General features: G+C 39.2%; 1 protein-coding gene across 9 annotated transcripts in view; it reads left to right on the top strand.

The window, feature by feature from the left end:
- LOC133052239 (lysine-specific demethylase 6A-like) overlaps positions 1-16,559 on the top strand; it is a 169,166-nt gene that overhangs the window by 16,560 nt on the left and 136,047 nt on the right. For 7 of the 9 annotated variants that reach the window (XM_061137019.1, XM_061137018.1, XM_061137028.1 and 4 more), the window contains one exon: positions 6,147-6,255. The exons of 1 other annotated variant lie outside the window; for it this stretch is intronic. In XM_061137019.1, coding sequence (XP_060993002.1) covers positions 6,147-6,255 — 109 coding nt within the window. Of the gene's footprint in view, positions 1-6,146; positions 6,256-16,559 lie in introns of those variants that run through there. One more of the 9 variants, XM_061137025.1, reaches the window with a different exon arrangement.

The raw sequence follows: 16,559 nt of genomic DNA, 5'->3' as shown, positions 1-16,559 counted from the left end.
TGGATGGAGGTCCCTGACATTGTACAGGTGGCAGTGATCAAGACCATCCCCAGGAAAAAGAAATGCAAAAGGCAAAATGGTTGTCTGAGGAGTCCTTACAAACAGCTGAGAAAAGAAGAGAGGCTAAAGGCAAAGGAGAGAAAGAAAGATATACCCATCTGAAAGCAGAGTTCCAAAGAATAGCAAGGAGAGACAAGAAAGCCTTATTCAGTGATGAAGGCAAAGAAATAAAGAAAACAATAGAATGGGAAAGACAAGAGATCTCTTCAAGAAACTCAGAGAAACTAAGGGCACATTCCATGCAAAGATGGGCACAAGGAAGGACAGAAACAGTATGGACCTAAGAGAAGCAGAAGATATTAAGAACAGGTGGCAAGAATACACAGAAGAGCTGTACCAAAAAGATCTTCATATTCAGGTAACCACGATGGTGTGATCATTCACCTAGACCCAGACATCCTGGAATGCGAAGTCAAGTGGGCCTTAGGAAGCATCACTGTGAAAAAAGCTAATGGAGATGATGGAATTCCACTTGAGCGATTTCAAATCCGGAAAGATGATGCTGTGAAAGTGCTGCACTCAATATGCCAGAAAATTTGGAAAACTTAGTAGTGGCCACAGGATGAGAAAAGGTCAGTTTTCATTCCAGTCCCAAAGAAAGGCAATGCCAAAGAATGTTCAAATCACCGCACAATTGCACTCATCTCACATGCTAGCAAAGAAATGCTCGAAATTCTCCAAGCCAGGCTTCAGCAGCTCTCAACAGAACTCCAACAAGCCAGTTCGTCAGCTGAGAACTTCCAGCTTTTCAAGCGGGATTTAGAAAAGGCAGAGGAACCAGGGATCAAATTGCCAACCTCCGCTGAATCATCAAAAAAACTAAGAGAGTCCCAGGAAAACATCTATTTCTGCTTTATTGACTATGCCAAGGCCTTTGACTGTATGGATTGCAACAAACTGTGGAAAATTCTTCAAGAGATGGGAATACCAGGCCACCTGACCTGCCTCCTGAGAAATCTGTATGCAGATCAAGAAGCAACAGTTAGAAGCGGACATGGAGCAGAAGACTGGTTCAAAATTGGGAAAGGAGTATGTTAAGGATGTATATGGACACGCTGCTTATTTAACTTTTATGCAGAGTACATCATGTGAAATTCCCACCTGGATGAAGCACAAGCTGGAATCAAGATTGCTGGGAGAAATGTCAGTAACCTTAAATAGGCAGATGACACCACCCTTATGGCAGAAAGCGAAGAAGAGCTAAAGAGCCTCTAACAAAATGAAAGAGGAGAGTAAAAAAGCTGGCTTAAACTCAACATTCAGAAAACTAAGGTCATGGTATCTGGTCCCATCACTTTCATGGCAAACTGATGGGGAAACAATGGAGAGAGTGACAGGCTTTATCTTTTGGACTCCAAAATCACTGTGGGTGGTGACTGCTGCATTGAAATGAAAGACACTTGCTCCTTGGAAGACATGTTATTACAAACCTAGACAGCATATTAAAAAGCAGAGACATTACGTTGCCAACAAAGGTCCATCTAGTCAAAGCTATGGTTTTTCCAGTAGTCATGTATGGATCTGAGAGTTGGACTTTATTATAAAGAAGGCTGAGCGCCAAAGAATTGATGCTTTTGAACTGTGGTGTTGGAGAAGACTGTTGACTGCAAGGAGATCCAACCAGTCCATCCTAAAGGAGGTCAGTCCTGAATATTTATTTGAAGCACTAATACTGAACCTCCACCATCACTGCAGATGGTGATTGCAGCCATGAAATTAAAAGATGCTTACTCCTGGAAGGAAAGTTATGACCAACTTAGACAGCATATTGAAAAGCAGAGACATTACTTTGCCAACAAAGGTCCGTCTGGTCAAGGCTATGGTTTTTCCAGTGGTCGTGTATGGATGTGAGAGTTGGACTGTGAGGAAAGCTGAGCACCGAAACATTGATACTTTTGCACTGTGGTGTCGGAGAGGCTCTTGAGAGTCCCTTGGACTGCAGGGAGATCCAACCAGTCCATCCTAAAGGAGATCAGTTCTGGGTGTTCATTGGAAGGACTGATGCTGAAGCTGAAACTGGCCACCTCATGTGAAGAGGTGATTCATTGGAAAAGACCCTGATGCTTGGAAGGATTGGGGGCAGGAGGAGAAGTGGACGACAGAGGATGAGATGGCTGGATGGAATTACCGACTCGATGGGCATGAGTTTGAGTAAACTCCGGGGGTTGATGATGGACAGGGAGGCCTGGCATGCTGTGGTTCATGGGGTCGCAAAGAGTTGGACACGATTGAGCGACTGAACTGAACTGAACTGAACTGAATGCTGAACCTGAAACCTCGATACTTTGGCCACCGGTTGCAAAGACCTGACTTCTTGGAAAAGATCCTGATGCTGGGAAAGATTGAAGGGCAGTAAAGGACACAGCAGAGAATGAGATGGTTGGATGGCATCATTGATTGGATAGACACGAGTTTGAGCAAACTGTGGGGTTTGGTGGTGGACAGGGAAGCCTGGTGTGCTGCATTCCATGTGGTCACAAAGAGTCTTACACAACTGAGAAAGTGAAATGAAATCTGGTATGGATGCTTCAAAGAAACATCTGTGAGACATCTTAGATATATTAAGCTACGTTTTTGGTATTTTAAATTTGGAAACATTGTCAGGATTAGAGAGGTAAACTTTAGATTGTAATGTATGGATAAGTATCATTAGTATATTAATAGATACCACAGAATTTTACATGAAATCCATAATACGTGATATATCATGAAATAATGTTATAAAATTATCAATCATAATAATCAAACTTTATCAGTCACATCAGTCATAATGTTATAGTTATCATAATTCAAGTTATAATGTTGAAATATTATGTTATAGAAATAATCAGTTTCCTAATTGCATTGTCCTGAAATCTTCAGCCCATAATTTAAATTTTGTCCTTTATAGATTATCATAATTTTACACTGCCTTTAGAAAATAATTTTCAAAAAGACTATAAAAAGAATTTTAAATGTGTGTTTCCGATAGCCTTTAGGTAATGCTACTGAATGTGGTAACAGTGACGATCTGTTAATGAAAAATCCTGATTACTTCATGTGGGTCAATAGGAATCTGTTACATGGGACTGGATGAACCGATAAATGACGTAACTTTGGCTTCTGAAAACCGACAGTTAAAGCTATTTTTGTTAGGTTTTTTCTGTTATGCTGTGACCTACAATAAGCTGATAGAGTATGCCTTTGTAAACGAAGATGAAACATTTCCCTATTTTTCTGCCTGATCCTGCCAAAATCTGACTTATCCAGCTAAATTTCCTTTGGACTTGATGGTTTACTAGACTTGGATTCCTACTAGTTATACTAATTTTAATTTGTTTTACTAGTTTTCTTTGTATACTACTTTATTTTATTTGTATACTAGTTTTAGTTTGTTCTCTTTTTCAATTTTTTTTTCATCTTTTTCTCTCTGCTGCTTTATAACTTTGTTGGTGTTAATGAGCTACTTCATCTTATAAGACTGTTGTCCCTTGTCTCTTAAGATTGTTGGAGGTGTAACCCTGCCTCCAACAAATGTGTTGGTGACCAGGTGACTTAAAGTTACTTATCAGAGATATGGTTGTGCATACAATTAATAACTATATAGTTGATTCCATGTAAGGGAAGAAGCAAAACAAAAAAAAAATCTCCTGGATCTTAATTGGTTAGAAGATGCAGGATCCAGAGAATCTTTTATTACTTACCAATGGGTCTAATCCAGAAGTTAACACCTGGAGTGACATAGAAATAGAACTTCTTATTTGTCTGATCTGGGAAGAACCTCCCAACGCCATGGAACAAAAAGTGGTCATGAAATGTCTCCCAAATTGGCTCAATTTTTGATCACAGGGAGGGACTATGGTAAGGAGTATTTCCTTCCAAATCAATACACATGGATATCACAACCATTAGGGATTCCATCCTCTAAATGTTAATTTCTAAGCACAGGAAGAACAATGTGTGCTCATCAGCAGCCAGCCATGGGCTGCCATGACTTCCTACATGAAAAAGGAACTAAGGATGTGGATAATCAAATGATTAATAATCAATGATTATATAATCAAATGATTTGATTATTATAAATAATCAAGTGAAGGATGCTAGTCAGTGATTGATTTCAGTAAGCCCAGACTCTTGCGTTTTCCCATACATAGAAAAGGGCTAAATTCCTTAACTTGAGACAGCTGGTTTTCCTTAGTTAAGAATAATCTTTTGATGTTCAAACTCCCTGCCCCTTGTTGCAAACTTCTGTTTAACCTGACTCCTCTGCCTGCCTCCTCAGAATAGTTTTCTCAGGGTTTCTTGAGATTTTGTCTCTGGGCTTGAAGTCTTAAAAAGTCCCACAAAATAAAATGGAACTCTCATCTTCTAGGTTTTGACAATTTTTTAAGTTGACAGAGGCTTGAAATTTTGTATTTTCACTTTATAGTGACTTCTGGGACCTAAGAAAAAATTCAGATTTTTAATTGTTTTTAGTGATTTGAGGTCCTGAAAACCAAGTGGTGTGGCCAAAAAGAAAAAGGAAAAAAGAAGATAGAGGGTAGTCATTCTGGTTTATACATGGTTTGGCCTAAACTTTATGTAAATTAAAATATAGTAAAGGAATCTTGTCTTGAGAGTGTTACCATGAACACTGTAGGAAGGGAGCTATTTATTTCTGTTTTTAAACTTGATGTTCTTTATGTTAATGATTAAAGCAGATGTGCTTTGTGTGTTTGATAGTCATAGGTCAGGCTGTTTAATTCCCAACCAGGGATTGGCCCTGAATAATGGCAGTGGAAGTGTGGACACCTAACCTCTGGATCATTATGGAACTCCCTCCCCATCCCCCGTATCTTAATATATGAATAAATTTTCCCACCATTCATGAAAACTCTGCAGAACATTGTTCTTTCTGCAGATACTCCAGAATACTGTTCTTTCTGATGTTTTAATAAAATCTTAATTTCATCTATCTGCAGACTTCTGAAAGTTGTTTTTTTTTTAAAGAGATTCTTTAAGTGTTATCTTTTTCTCTGATAAAAGCATGAGAGATATCTGTGGTAGGGGGTGAGATAATATTTGAGTTAGTATGTTTGAAATATGTGAGCAGCATTAGTAAGAAAATATATGATGTATTTGCCTGAAAAACTAAAGTAAGTTGTGTATGGTGCTCTAAAATGTAACATTTCTTTGCAAAAATAGCTGAGTTAGTAACTATTGTTGAGCAGCTTTATCCAATAGAAATGTGGTAAAGCACAGAATTTTAATTCCTCGTATGATTTTTAAATTTGATAGCTCTATTAACTAGTAAAGAGGAACATGAAATTGAATAATATATCTAACTTAATGGTCAACATAAAATTGTTAGTAAATGTATCAGTCTGTTGTATGCAATCTTTGTAATCTGTTTTATAGTTTACAGTTATAGCACATCTCAATTTGGACTTGCCACATTTCAAATGTGGTTAATGGCTTCTGAAATTCAGTAAAGTTCTTTGTCCTTGTGTTTATATGAGTGTAGTTCAGTTATGTGAACAAGGATTGAAGTTATAATTTAGATTGGAAACTAACAGTCATTAAAGGAACTTCTAAATCATCTTATTTGATAGGTCTTATTCTCCATTTTTTCATCATATGGGAAAGCTTTGAATCATAAACAAAACTTGAATCATAAGTGATGGCTCTGCTAAGTAATTAGAAAGCTATTTCTTCTAATTTCTTTTTCTACAATATTTATGATTTGTTTATTTGGTTGCACTGGGTCTTAGTTGTGGCATGCAGGAGCTTCTGTTAAGAAGCACATGCTTTTCTAGTTGTGGCACACAGACTCCGTAGTTGCAGGGCATGGTATTAGTTGCTTCACAGCATGTGGAATCTTAGTTTCCCTACTAGGGATTGAATCCTATCTCTGAGAATTGGCAGGTGGATTTTTAACCACTGGGACCATCAGGGAAGTCCCACTTTCTTCTGATTTCCGGAAAATTTGGATTCTGAGTCTTCATGGAAATAACACTGACTGATTTCTTGAGTACTCTCCCATAGTATATAGCTATTCTCTCAGAAAGCATGCAATTAGGATTTTGTTCTTTTCTTGATACTTATTTATTATTATTATTTTTTTCTAGGCTGTTTGCTGCTACGAATCTCTAATCTTAAAAGCTGAAGGAAAAGTGGAGTCTGAATTCTTTTGTCAGTTAGGTCACTTCAACCTCTTATTGGAAGATTATCCAAAAGGTAATCTTTTTTGTTTTTACGATTTCTGCTTCATTTGCAACATAGAAAAATGAAATTGTTTTTACATTTTCTCAACATACTTAGAACTGTATTTTAGTTTCTTCTAAGCTCATGAAGGGGCTTCCCAGGTGGTGCTAGTGGTAAACAACCTGCTTGCCAATACACATCTCCTAGATGTGAGAGAGTGATGCAAGTTTGATCCCTGGGTAGGTAATCAAACTTTGATCCCCTGGAGAAGGAAATGGCTATCCACTCCTGTATTTCTGCCTGGACAGTCCTGTGGACAGAGGAGCTTGGCAGGCTATAGTCCATAGAGTTGCAAGGTGTCTGACAAGACTAAAGTGACCTAGCTTGCACACATGCAAGTTCATAAACAAAACAAGCATTGAGAAAAAAAGTAGATAGAAATGTGAAGATTAAACCTCATCACATTAGAAAAAGATGCTGTTTGATATTTTCATCTATACATGCAGATGGGAAACCTTATGAAAGAGTTACCCTGAAGTGTTTTCCAACACCATCAAATAATTTTCCCGTTCTCAGTATTGTCCTATAAATTTTAACTCAAATTTTGACACTACTTACTTAAAGATAGCATAGATCCCACAAGGAAAAAGATTTAGTCCTCCAAGACTGCCCTCTTCAGAAGTGAGTTTTATATAGGTTGTCATGTATCTTCTTGATGATCCAGCTATTACACAGTTTCCCAAACCCACTTCTTGAGTTTGATTAATTTTTAGAATGACTCACAAAGCTCAGGGAAACATTAGTTTATTATAAGGAATGTTGTAAAGGATGCAAACGAAAAGGAAAATGAAGAGGTACAGAGATGATATCTGAAAGTTTTCTAAGCTCAGGAACTTCTGTCCCTAAGGAATTGGCTTGAAATAATCAAATCTCACTTTTCAGAAATTTATTTTAGTGCTTATTCTGCATCCTTTCTCCTCCCTACCCAACCTCATCCTGAGAATTCCTAGGGTTTCCTTATAAGTCCTCTCGTTAGCATTAAGTGAACCAAAGGGAGCACTTAAGAAAAAAAACACTTCACTCAGGGCTTTCCAAGTATTTTCGGAGCTGTCTATTATAAACAGACCTTACACAAAATATATTTTTTATTTTATAAGTAAAAATAACATTTCTCATTTTTGCTCTTGATTTTTAAAGTTTTTTACTTAAGTTAGAAAATATTTGAAAATCTGACATTGTCCATGACATTGTATGGTAATAATAGATCCCTTATCCCTGGATAAGGGATAAAACCCACTCCAGTTTTCTTGGGCTTCACTTGTGTCTCAGCTGGTAAAAAATCTACCTGAAGTGCAGGAATGATAATCTGTTAAGTTCTGACTGGGACTGAAAAAAATGTACAACCTGAAAGTGTAGAGTTGTATTTTATTTGGTGGACAAAACTGAGGACTTAGGCCTAGGACACAGCACCTCAGATAACTCTAAGGGATTGTTCCACATATATAAGGTAGGGCCAGGTTATATAGAAATTTTTACAACAAAGACCAGGTATTCAGAGTATCAGAAGATTAATGGTATGATATTAGTTTCTCTTTCTGATTTATTTTGTTCAGTATAATGGTCTGTCGGTCCATGCTTATTGCTACAAATGGCATTTCATTCTTTTTTATGGCTGGATCATATTCCATTCCATATATATGTATATACACACCACATCTTTATCTGTTTATCTGTCAGCGGACAGTTAGGGTTCTTCCACATCCTGGCTGTTGTAAATAGTGTTGCATTGAACATTGGGATACATGTGTCTTTTTGGCCTATAGTTTTTGTCTTTTCAATATATATGCCTAGGATTGGTATTGCTGGATCATATGATAACTGGTTTTCTAGGGAAACACCATACTGTTTTTTATAATGGCTGCACCATCTTACATTCCCAACAGTGTAGAAGGGTTCCCTTTTCTCTACATCCTCTCCATCATTTATTGTTTGTAAACTTTTGATGATGGCCACTCTGACTGGTGTGAGGTGATATCTCCCTGTAGTTTTGATTTCATTTCTGCTAAATACTCATTAGTGATGATCATCTTTTTATGTGTTTTTTGACCAAAATGATTACTGTTAAAGAAATCCAAAAATCTCAACGAATTCAGTATTTTTCTGTTTGGAAAGATGCGAAGTCTGGGCTCATAGAAATCATATGCACTTTTCATATGCCCTTCCACTATCTGGGGCTAGTTACAGTGCTTGTCATCATTAGTCCCTTCAGGGTGTCCTCTGGGGAGAGGAGTGGCCACAGTAGTTGACTAGTTAATAGCATCTGTAGACTGGTTAAATCCTGCCTTATCCAAAGTTCTCTCAGGGCTCAGCATCAAGGCAGCTGTAATGTGATGACTTGATGATGGCACCATCCTTTGTTTACTGCTTTGGTAGGTAGCATTTTTAGCTCACAGCACCTTAAGTAAAACATGATTTTCACTGCTTTGTAATATTTTTCTTCTCAGAAATAGGTGAAGATAAATAACCTGAGGAAATCTTTTATATTTAAGATGAGTGCCATCTTCTAAGTTGTGTGCATACTTCCTTGTTAGTCAAGACATTTATTTAGTAAGTTAAAAGCACTTTGAAAAAAGGTTTGCCCTGCCTAAAAGCAACAACAGCAAATGCCTATACCAAATAAGAACTGTCTCAAGCAAGAATATGTTAACCTTTTTTTTTTTTTTTATGTTAACCTTTTTATAGTCGTAAACAGCTTGATATATAGAGTAGATAGACATTTTATGATTGTCTGCAAATGTGTTTAGTGGAAATAACAGTTGGCTAAAGTAAGTTGTTAGTGGTATGATACATCAGTGCTTTTGGTTCAGTTCAGTTGCTCAGTCATGTCCGACGTTGTGCAACCCCATGGACTTCAGCATGCCAGGCTTCCCTGTCCATCACCATCTTATGGAGCCTACTCAAACTCATGTCCATCAAGTCAGTGATGCCATCCAACCATCTCATCCGCTGTAGTCTCCTTCTCCTCCTCCTCCCCTTAATCTTTCCCAGCCTCAGGGTGTTTTCCAGTGAGTCAGTTCTTCTCATCAGGTGGCCAAAGTATTGGAGTTTCACCTTTAGCGTCAGTCCTTCCAATGAACACCCATCCTTTAGGATGGGCTGCCTGGATCTCCTTGCAGTCCAAGGAACTCTCAAGAGTCCTTTCTAACACCACAGTTCAAAAGCATCAATTCTTTGGCGCTCAGCCTTCTTTATAATAAAGTCCAACTCTCAGATCCATACATGACTACTGGAAAAACCATAGCTTTGACTAGATGGACCTTTGTTGGCAACGTAATGTCTCTGCTTTTTAATATGCTGTCTAGGTTTGTAATAACATGTCTTCCAAGGAGCAAGTGTCTTTCATTTCAATGCAGCAGTCACCACCCACAGTGATTTTGGAGTCCAAAAGATAAAGCCTGTCACTCTCTCCATTGTTTCCCCATCAGTTTGCCATGAAAGTGATGGGACCAGATACCATGACCTTAGTTTTCTGAATGTTGAGTTTAAGCCAGCTTTTTTACTCTCCTCTTTCATTTTGTTAGAGGCTCTTTAGCTCTTCTTCGCTTTCTGCCATAAGGGTGGTGTCATCTGCCTATTTAAGGTTACTGACATTTCTCCCAGCAATCTTGATTCCAGCTTGTGCTTCATCCAGGTGGGAATTTCACATGATGTACTCTGCATAAAAGTTAAATAAGCAGCGTGTCCATATACATCCTTAACATACTCCTTTCCCAATTTTGAACCAGTCTTCTGCTCCATGTCCGCTTCTAACTGTTGCTTCTTGATCTGCATACAGATTTCTCAGGAGGCAGGTCAGGTGGCCTGGTATTCCCATCTCTTGAAGAATTTTCCACAGTTTGTTGCAATCCATACAGTCAAAGGCCTTGGCATAGTCAATAAAGCAGAAATAGATGTTTTCCTGGGACTCTCTTAGTTTTTTTGATGATTCAGCGGAGGTTGGCAATTTGATCCCTGGTTCCTCTGCCTTTTCTAAATCCCGCTTGAAAAGCTGGAAGTTCTCAGCTGACGAACTGGCTTGTTGGAGTTCTGTTGAGAGCTGCTGAAGCCTGGCTTGGAGAATTTCGAGCATTTCTTTGCTAGCATGTGAGATGAGTGCAATTGTGCGGTGATTTGAACATTCTTTGGCATTGCCTTTCTTTGGGACTGGAATGAAAACTGACCTTTTCTCATCCTGTGGCCACTACTAAGTTTTCCAAATTTTCTGGCATATTGAGTGCAGCACTTTCACAGCATCATCTTTCCGGATTTGAAATCGCTCAAGTGGAATTCCATCATCTCCATTAGCTTTTTTCACAGTGATGCTTCCTAAGGCCCACTTGACTTCGCATTCCAGGATGTCTGGGTCTAGGTGAATGATCACACCATCGTGGTTACCTGAATATGAAGATCTTTTTGGTACAGCTCTTCTGTGTATTCTTGCCACCTGTTCTTAATATCTTCTGCTTCTCTTAGGTCCATACTGTTTCTGTCCTTCCTTGTGCCCATCTTTGCGTGGAATGTGCCCTTAGTTTCTCTGAGTTTCTTGAAGAGATCTCTTGTCTTTCCCATTCTATTGTTTTCTTTATTTCTTTGCCTTCATCACTGAATAAGGCTTTCTTGTCTCTCCTTGCTATTCTTTGGAACTCTGCTTTCAGATGGGTATATCTTTCTTTCTCTCCTTTGCCTTTAGCCTCTCTTCTTTTCTCAGCTGTTTGTAAGGACTCCTCAGACAACCATTTTGCCTTTTGCATTTCTTTTTCCTGGGGATGGTCTTGATCACTGCCACCTGTACAATGTCAGGGACCTCCATCCATAGTTCTTCAGGTAGTCTATCATATCTAATCCCAGAAATCTGTTTCTCACTTCCACTATATAATCGTAAGGGATTTGATTTAGGTAATACCTGAATGATCCAGTGGTTTTCCCTACTTTTTTCAATTTAAGTCTGAATTTGGCAATAAGACATCCACGAACTGAACCATAGTCTGCTCCTGGTCTTGTTTGTGCTGACTGTATAGAGCTTCTCCATCTTCAGCTGTAAAGAATAGAATCAATCGATTTCGGTATTGACCATCTGGTAATGTCCATGTGTAGAGTCATTTCTTGTGTGGTAGAGGGTGTTTGCCATGACCAGTGCGTTCTTTTGGCAAAACTCTATTGGCCTCTTCCCTGCTTCATTTTGTACCCTATGGCCAAACTTGCCTGTTACTCCAGGTATCTTGAGTTCCTACTTTTGCATTCCAGTCCCATGTGATGAAAAGGGCATCTTTTTTGGTGTTCTAGAAAGTTTGGTCACATAAAATTAATTTGTTTAATAAGTGATTTAGCCACAAATTTTAATTGTGTGCTTTGTTTTTTGTCAAATGTAGGGAGGAAAAATATTTTCCCTTCTATCTGTGTGAGTTCCTATTTCTCATCTCTCAGTAAGAGACAGAATAAGAGCAGAAGAATAAACAGAAGTTTTTAAACATGTGTTTCTCATGTGTACATGAAAGGAACTGAGCAAACTGAATAACTCTCAGATATAGACTAAGTCATGAGCAATGCTAGTGTAATAAATCCACCTGCCAGAGTAGGAGACATAAGAAATGCAAGTTTCAACCCTGTGTCAGGAAGATTCCATGGAGGAGAAGTGACAGCCCACTTCAGTATTCTTCCCTGGAAATTGCAATGGAGTGAGAAGCCTGGTAGGCCAGACTCTACAAGTTCACAGAGTTGAACACGACTTAGTGTCTAAACAAGAATAAGCTCCAGCTTCAGAGCTGTGAGAGTCAAGTTAGGAATCCTCAAGGATTCATCTTTTCAGACCACTTGGCCCATCATCTTCCTTGAATCTTTGTTGTGAGATTGCATAAAACTGGCACAAATGAAATTTGACATACAGAATATAATTTCTGTACGTTTTGAAATTTTTGATTTCTTGTGAACATCTGTTTACCATCTCTTTTCTCTAGGAGCCTGTATAATTTCTTCCCTAAAAATTCCCTGCATTTTCCCCTCTCCCCTCTCTCCATCCATGCAGTATCAGAGTGGTAGTTGGGAGTGTGCATTTGCAACCTCAGATCAGTTAACAGATGGAAGTAGAATCTTTGTGTTTACTGGAAGTAGATTCTGTGTGTTAACTTTCAGCTTCTACTATTTTCACAGCTTTGTTTTTTTTTTTTTTTTGGCTCGTATACTATTTCTAAAAAATAATCGTGTAAAAATAATCCTTATGCCAAATAGACATATTTTGGGGTACCATATTCTGCATTTCATTAATTAAACCCATGTTCAGGCTAAGTTGCTTCAGTTGTGTCCACCTCCTTAAAACCCTATGTCCTTTAGCGTCCAGGCTTCTCTGTGGGATTTTCCAGGTTAGAGTACTGGAGTTGGTTGCTATGTCTTCTTCCAGGGGTACTTCCTAACCCAGGGATCAAACCCACATCTCTTGTTTCCTGCATTAGCAGCAGGGTTCTTTACCAGTGTTGCCACCTGCAAAGCCCCAAAATTAAGCCTCTACTTCACTAATAGGTCAGTTTTCATTCTGGTCCCAAAGAAGGGCAGTGCCAAAGAATGTTCAAAGTACAGTACATATGTGCCTGCTGAGTCACTTCAGTCATGTTGAAGTCTTTGCAACCCTGTGGGCTGTAGTCCACCAGGGTCCTCTCTCCATGGTATTTCCAGGCAGGAATACTGGAGTGGGTTGCCATGCCCTTCTCCAACAAATTACAGTACAGTTGTCCTCATTTCACATGCTAGCCAGATAATGCTCAAAATCCTTCAAGCTAAGTCAAGCAGTATGTGAACCAAAACATCCAAATACACATGCTGGGTTTAGAAAAGGTAGAGAAACCAAAGATCAAATTGCAGCTGTCCTTGGATCAAAGAGAAATCAACGGAGATCCAGAGAAACATCTACTTTTGCTTCACTGACTATGCTGAATCCTTTAACTGTGTGAACCAGAAGAAACTCTGGGAAGTTCTTAGATGGAATACCAAATTACCTTACCTGTCTGCTGAGAAACTTGTATGGAAGACAAGAAGCAACAGAACTGGATGTGTAACAAAAGACTGGTTGGAATATTGAAAAATAAATGTCAAGTCTATATATTGTCACTCTCAACTGCTATGCACAGTAGACGAATTGATGGTTTTAAACGTGGTGTTGGAAAAGACTCTTGAGAGTCTGTTGGACTGCAAGGAGCTCAAACCAGTCAGTCCTAAAGGAAATCAGTCCTGAATATTTATCAGAAGGACTGATGCTGAAGTTGAAGCTAAAGTACTTTGATTACCTGATATGAAGAGGTGTATCATTAGAAAAGACCCTGATGCTGGGCAAGATTTGGACAGGAGGAGAAGGGGATGACAGAGGATGATACAGCTGGATGGCATCACTGACTCAATGGACATGAGTTTGAGCTGACATCAAGAGTTGGTGACGGACAGGGAGGCTTGGCGTGCCGCAGTCCATGGGGTCGCAAAGAGTCGGACACAACTGAACGGCTAAACTGAACAGAACTGATGCAGAGTACATGTGAAATATTTGGCTGGTGAATCACAAGTGGGATCAAGATTGCCAGGAGAAATATCAACAAATTCAACTCTCTGGAGCCCAAGAAAATATAATCTATCTTGCTTATACTTTTCCCCCTTGTACTTGTCATGAAGTGATGGGACTGTGATCTTAGTTTTTTTAATGTTGAGTTTCAAGCCAGCTTTTTCACACTTATTCTTTCAACCTCATTAGGAGGCTGTTTTGCTTTTCTTTGCTTTCTGCTGTTACACTAGTATTGTCTGCATAGGTGAGGTTACTTATATTTTTTCCTGCAGTCTTGAATCCAACTTGGGATTCATCCATCTTGTTTGAGGAAGTCTGTACTTTGCCTTACTGTTTCTGGTAAAGGTTATTTAAGGTAACACTTTTTCTTTGGAGGTTTCACTGCAATTCTGCGGTTTTTATGTAAATGTTTTCTGTCTTGCTTTTCTCCTTTTTATCTTAGTCCGTTATTTAGGGGAGAACACCCTTTGGGAGTGCTTATCAAGTGGTGCAAGTGGTAAAGAATCCACCTGCAGTGCAGGAGACCCGAATTCAGTCCTTGCTTTGGGAAGATCCCCTGGAGAAGGAAATGGCAACATGCTGCAGTATTCCCTGGGAAATCCCATGGACAGAGGAGACTGGAGGGCTAACAGTCTGTGGACTGTTTAAGTCCACAAAGGTTTGAACACGACTGAGCTACTTCACGAGGCGGGGTGTGTGTCTGTGTGTCTGTTCCTCCCTGACTGTTGGCCTTCCCATGTTGCTGCCTTCTTCTGCTCTAAATCTGGGCTATATGAAGTAAAGAGAATACACTAAATACACTGCAATATTATTCCTCAGGGTTATATGCCTTTGTCTGTTCTTTTCTTATATTGTATGTATATGCATTCTGCTCCTGCTAAGTCACTTTAGTCATGTCTGACTTTTTGCGACCCCATGGAATGTTTCCCACCCAGTTCCTCTGTCCATGGTATTCTCCAGGCAAGAATACCAGAGTGGATTGACATTTCCTTCTCAAGAGGATCTTTCCAACACAGGGATTGAGCTCATGTCTCTTACTTCTCCTGCACTGGCAGGCAGATTCTTGGCCACTTGCACCACCTGCAAAGCCCCTGAACCCACAAAGCTATTTACAAAAGCAGGCTCCTGCTCAGGACACTCTTGACTGCAGAACCAGATGGACATCCAGGCATGCCAGCTCTACATACATCTTCGAGGCCATATGTGTGCTGGTTCATGATCCTGGTTCCGTGGGGGACTGGCCTGACCAGTCCTCATGGGCAGACCTGGAGAACATTTTAGGAGGGGCTTCTCCTAGGGAGAGAGTGTAGATCTGGGCTCCCAGAGCTGCCTCCCCGAAGCCGGGGGTCCTTCTGAGTGCCAGTCTGGTACGTGAACCTGTTCTCTTAGCAGACACGGGAGCTGGGTCTCCAGTAAGTCTTGATATAAACAGCCACTGGGTATGGTGAGATGGGAACCCTTCTGCAGTTGGGCACGCATACTTGTGTACTTAATAGTATACCACATTTCTTTTATGCTTTACTTACTTTTCTTTCTTTTCTTTGTCATTTTGATGACATCATTTCATATGCCTTTTTTACTTTTGTCAGTTCAGATCTGCTGTTGCAGTGTGTTTCTCCCTCCATCATGTTGTTTTTTGATACTAAAATTTTCTTCTATTTTCAAAATTCTTCCCTCGCAAAATTAATGATAAGACATTGTGTTCCTAATTTTTTTCCCTTTGAAATGATGATTTCCTTCTTACTTTGATAGTAACTGTTCTGAAATCCTTTGTTTGTCACTCCAGTCTCTCTCCATGACAGTTCCCATTTTTTGGTTTTGGATTTTTCACTTTGTCTTCCGTCTTTTGGGAGACACTTTCCCATGGAAATCTGTACATGTTAGATGTGTTTTATACCAACCTTGATTGGTATTGCCTTCCTGTAACTCTCCACAACCATACCACCCTCCCCATACAGCTTTTTGTTTGCTTGTTTTTATTTACTGATGGAATGTTTCATTACTGTTATATTTCTTCTTGTGTGTAATCTCATTGTTTCTCAGAGGGTGCATTCTTTGCTAATGAAGTCTTCTGGTTTTAACAGTGTTCCCTTGTTTGTTTCACTAATGTTTTTATTACATTAATTGCATGTCTTCCTGTATTTCTTGGCATTCAGATATTAACATATACTGTTTGTGGGCTTATGGTTGTACATTTTGTTTTATAACTATGACCTTGTCTTAAATTGTTCTTGTCTGATTAGATTAGTTCCTATTTTATTCCCACACGGTGCTCTTTGCACATGCAGTTTTGTTTTTGGGTTTTTTTTGGTGATCTCTCATTCTTTCATGTGTGTATCTTTTCCTAGTTCTCTTAATTTATGGTCAGTTTATAGGTTAGATATTTGCTTTCTGAGAACTACCAACCTCCATCCTCTTAATCACCTAATTATTATAATCTTCAACTTCTCTCATGTCTTTTTCATATAAAATCAGTTACTTAGGGACTATAACTGAGAACCTCCATATCAGTTTTCCAGGGCTGGAGTATGGGATGGTGACCTTCTTCTCTTGGAGTGATCTCTGATTTAGTAGCAGGTGTTAGGTACCTCACCTCTTCTGACGTGGTCTCCCTACGAGTATGATGTAGCTAAGAGCTATTGGAGGGCAGTGTTTTTCTCTTCTGTTTGTTCTTCCATATGCCATGAATGTGAGCTTGTAGAGCACATTAGCCTGAGCTGTCATTTGCACTTGATTGTAATAAAGTTTCACAATACAC

Source organism: Dama dama, chromosome X (assembly GCF_033118175.1).
Source record: "Dama dama isolate Ldn47 chromosome X, ASM3311817v1, whole genome shotgun sequence".
Taxonomy (NCBI): Eukaryota; Metazoa; Chordata; class Mammalia; order Artiodactyla; family Cervidae; genus Dama; species Dama dama.
Note: the sequence above shows the minus strand (reverse complement) of the source record. Positions and strands in the feature narration are given on the sequence as shown.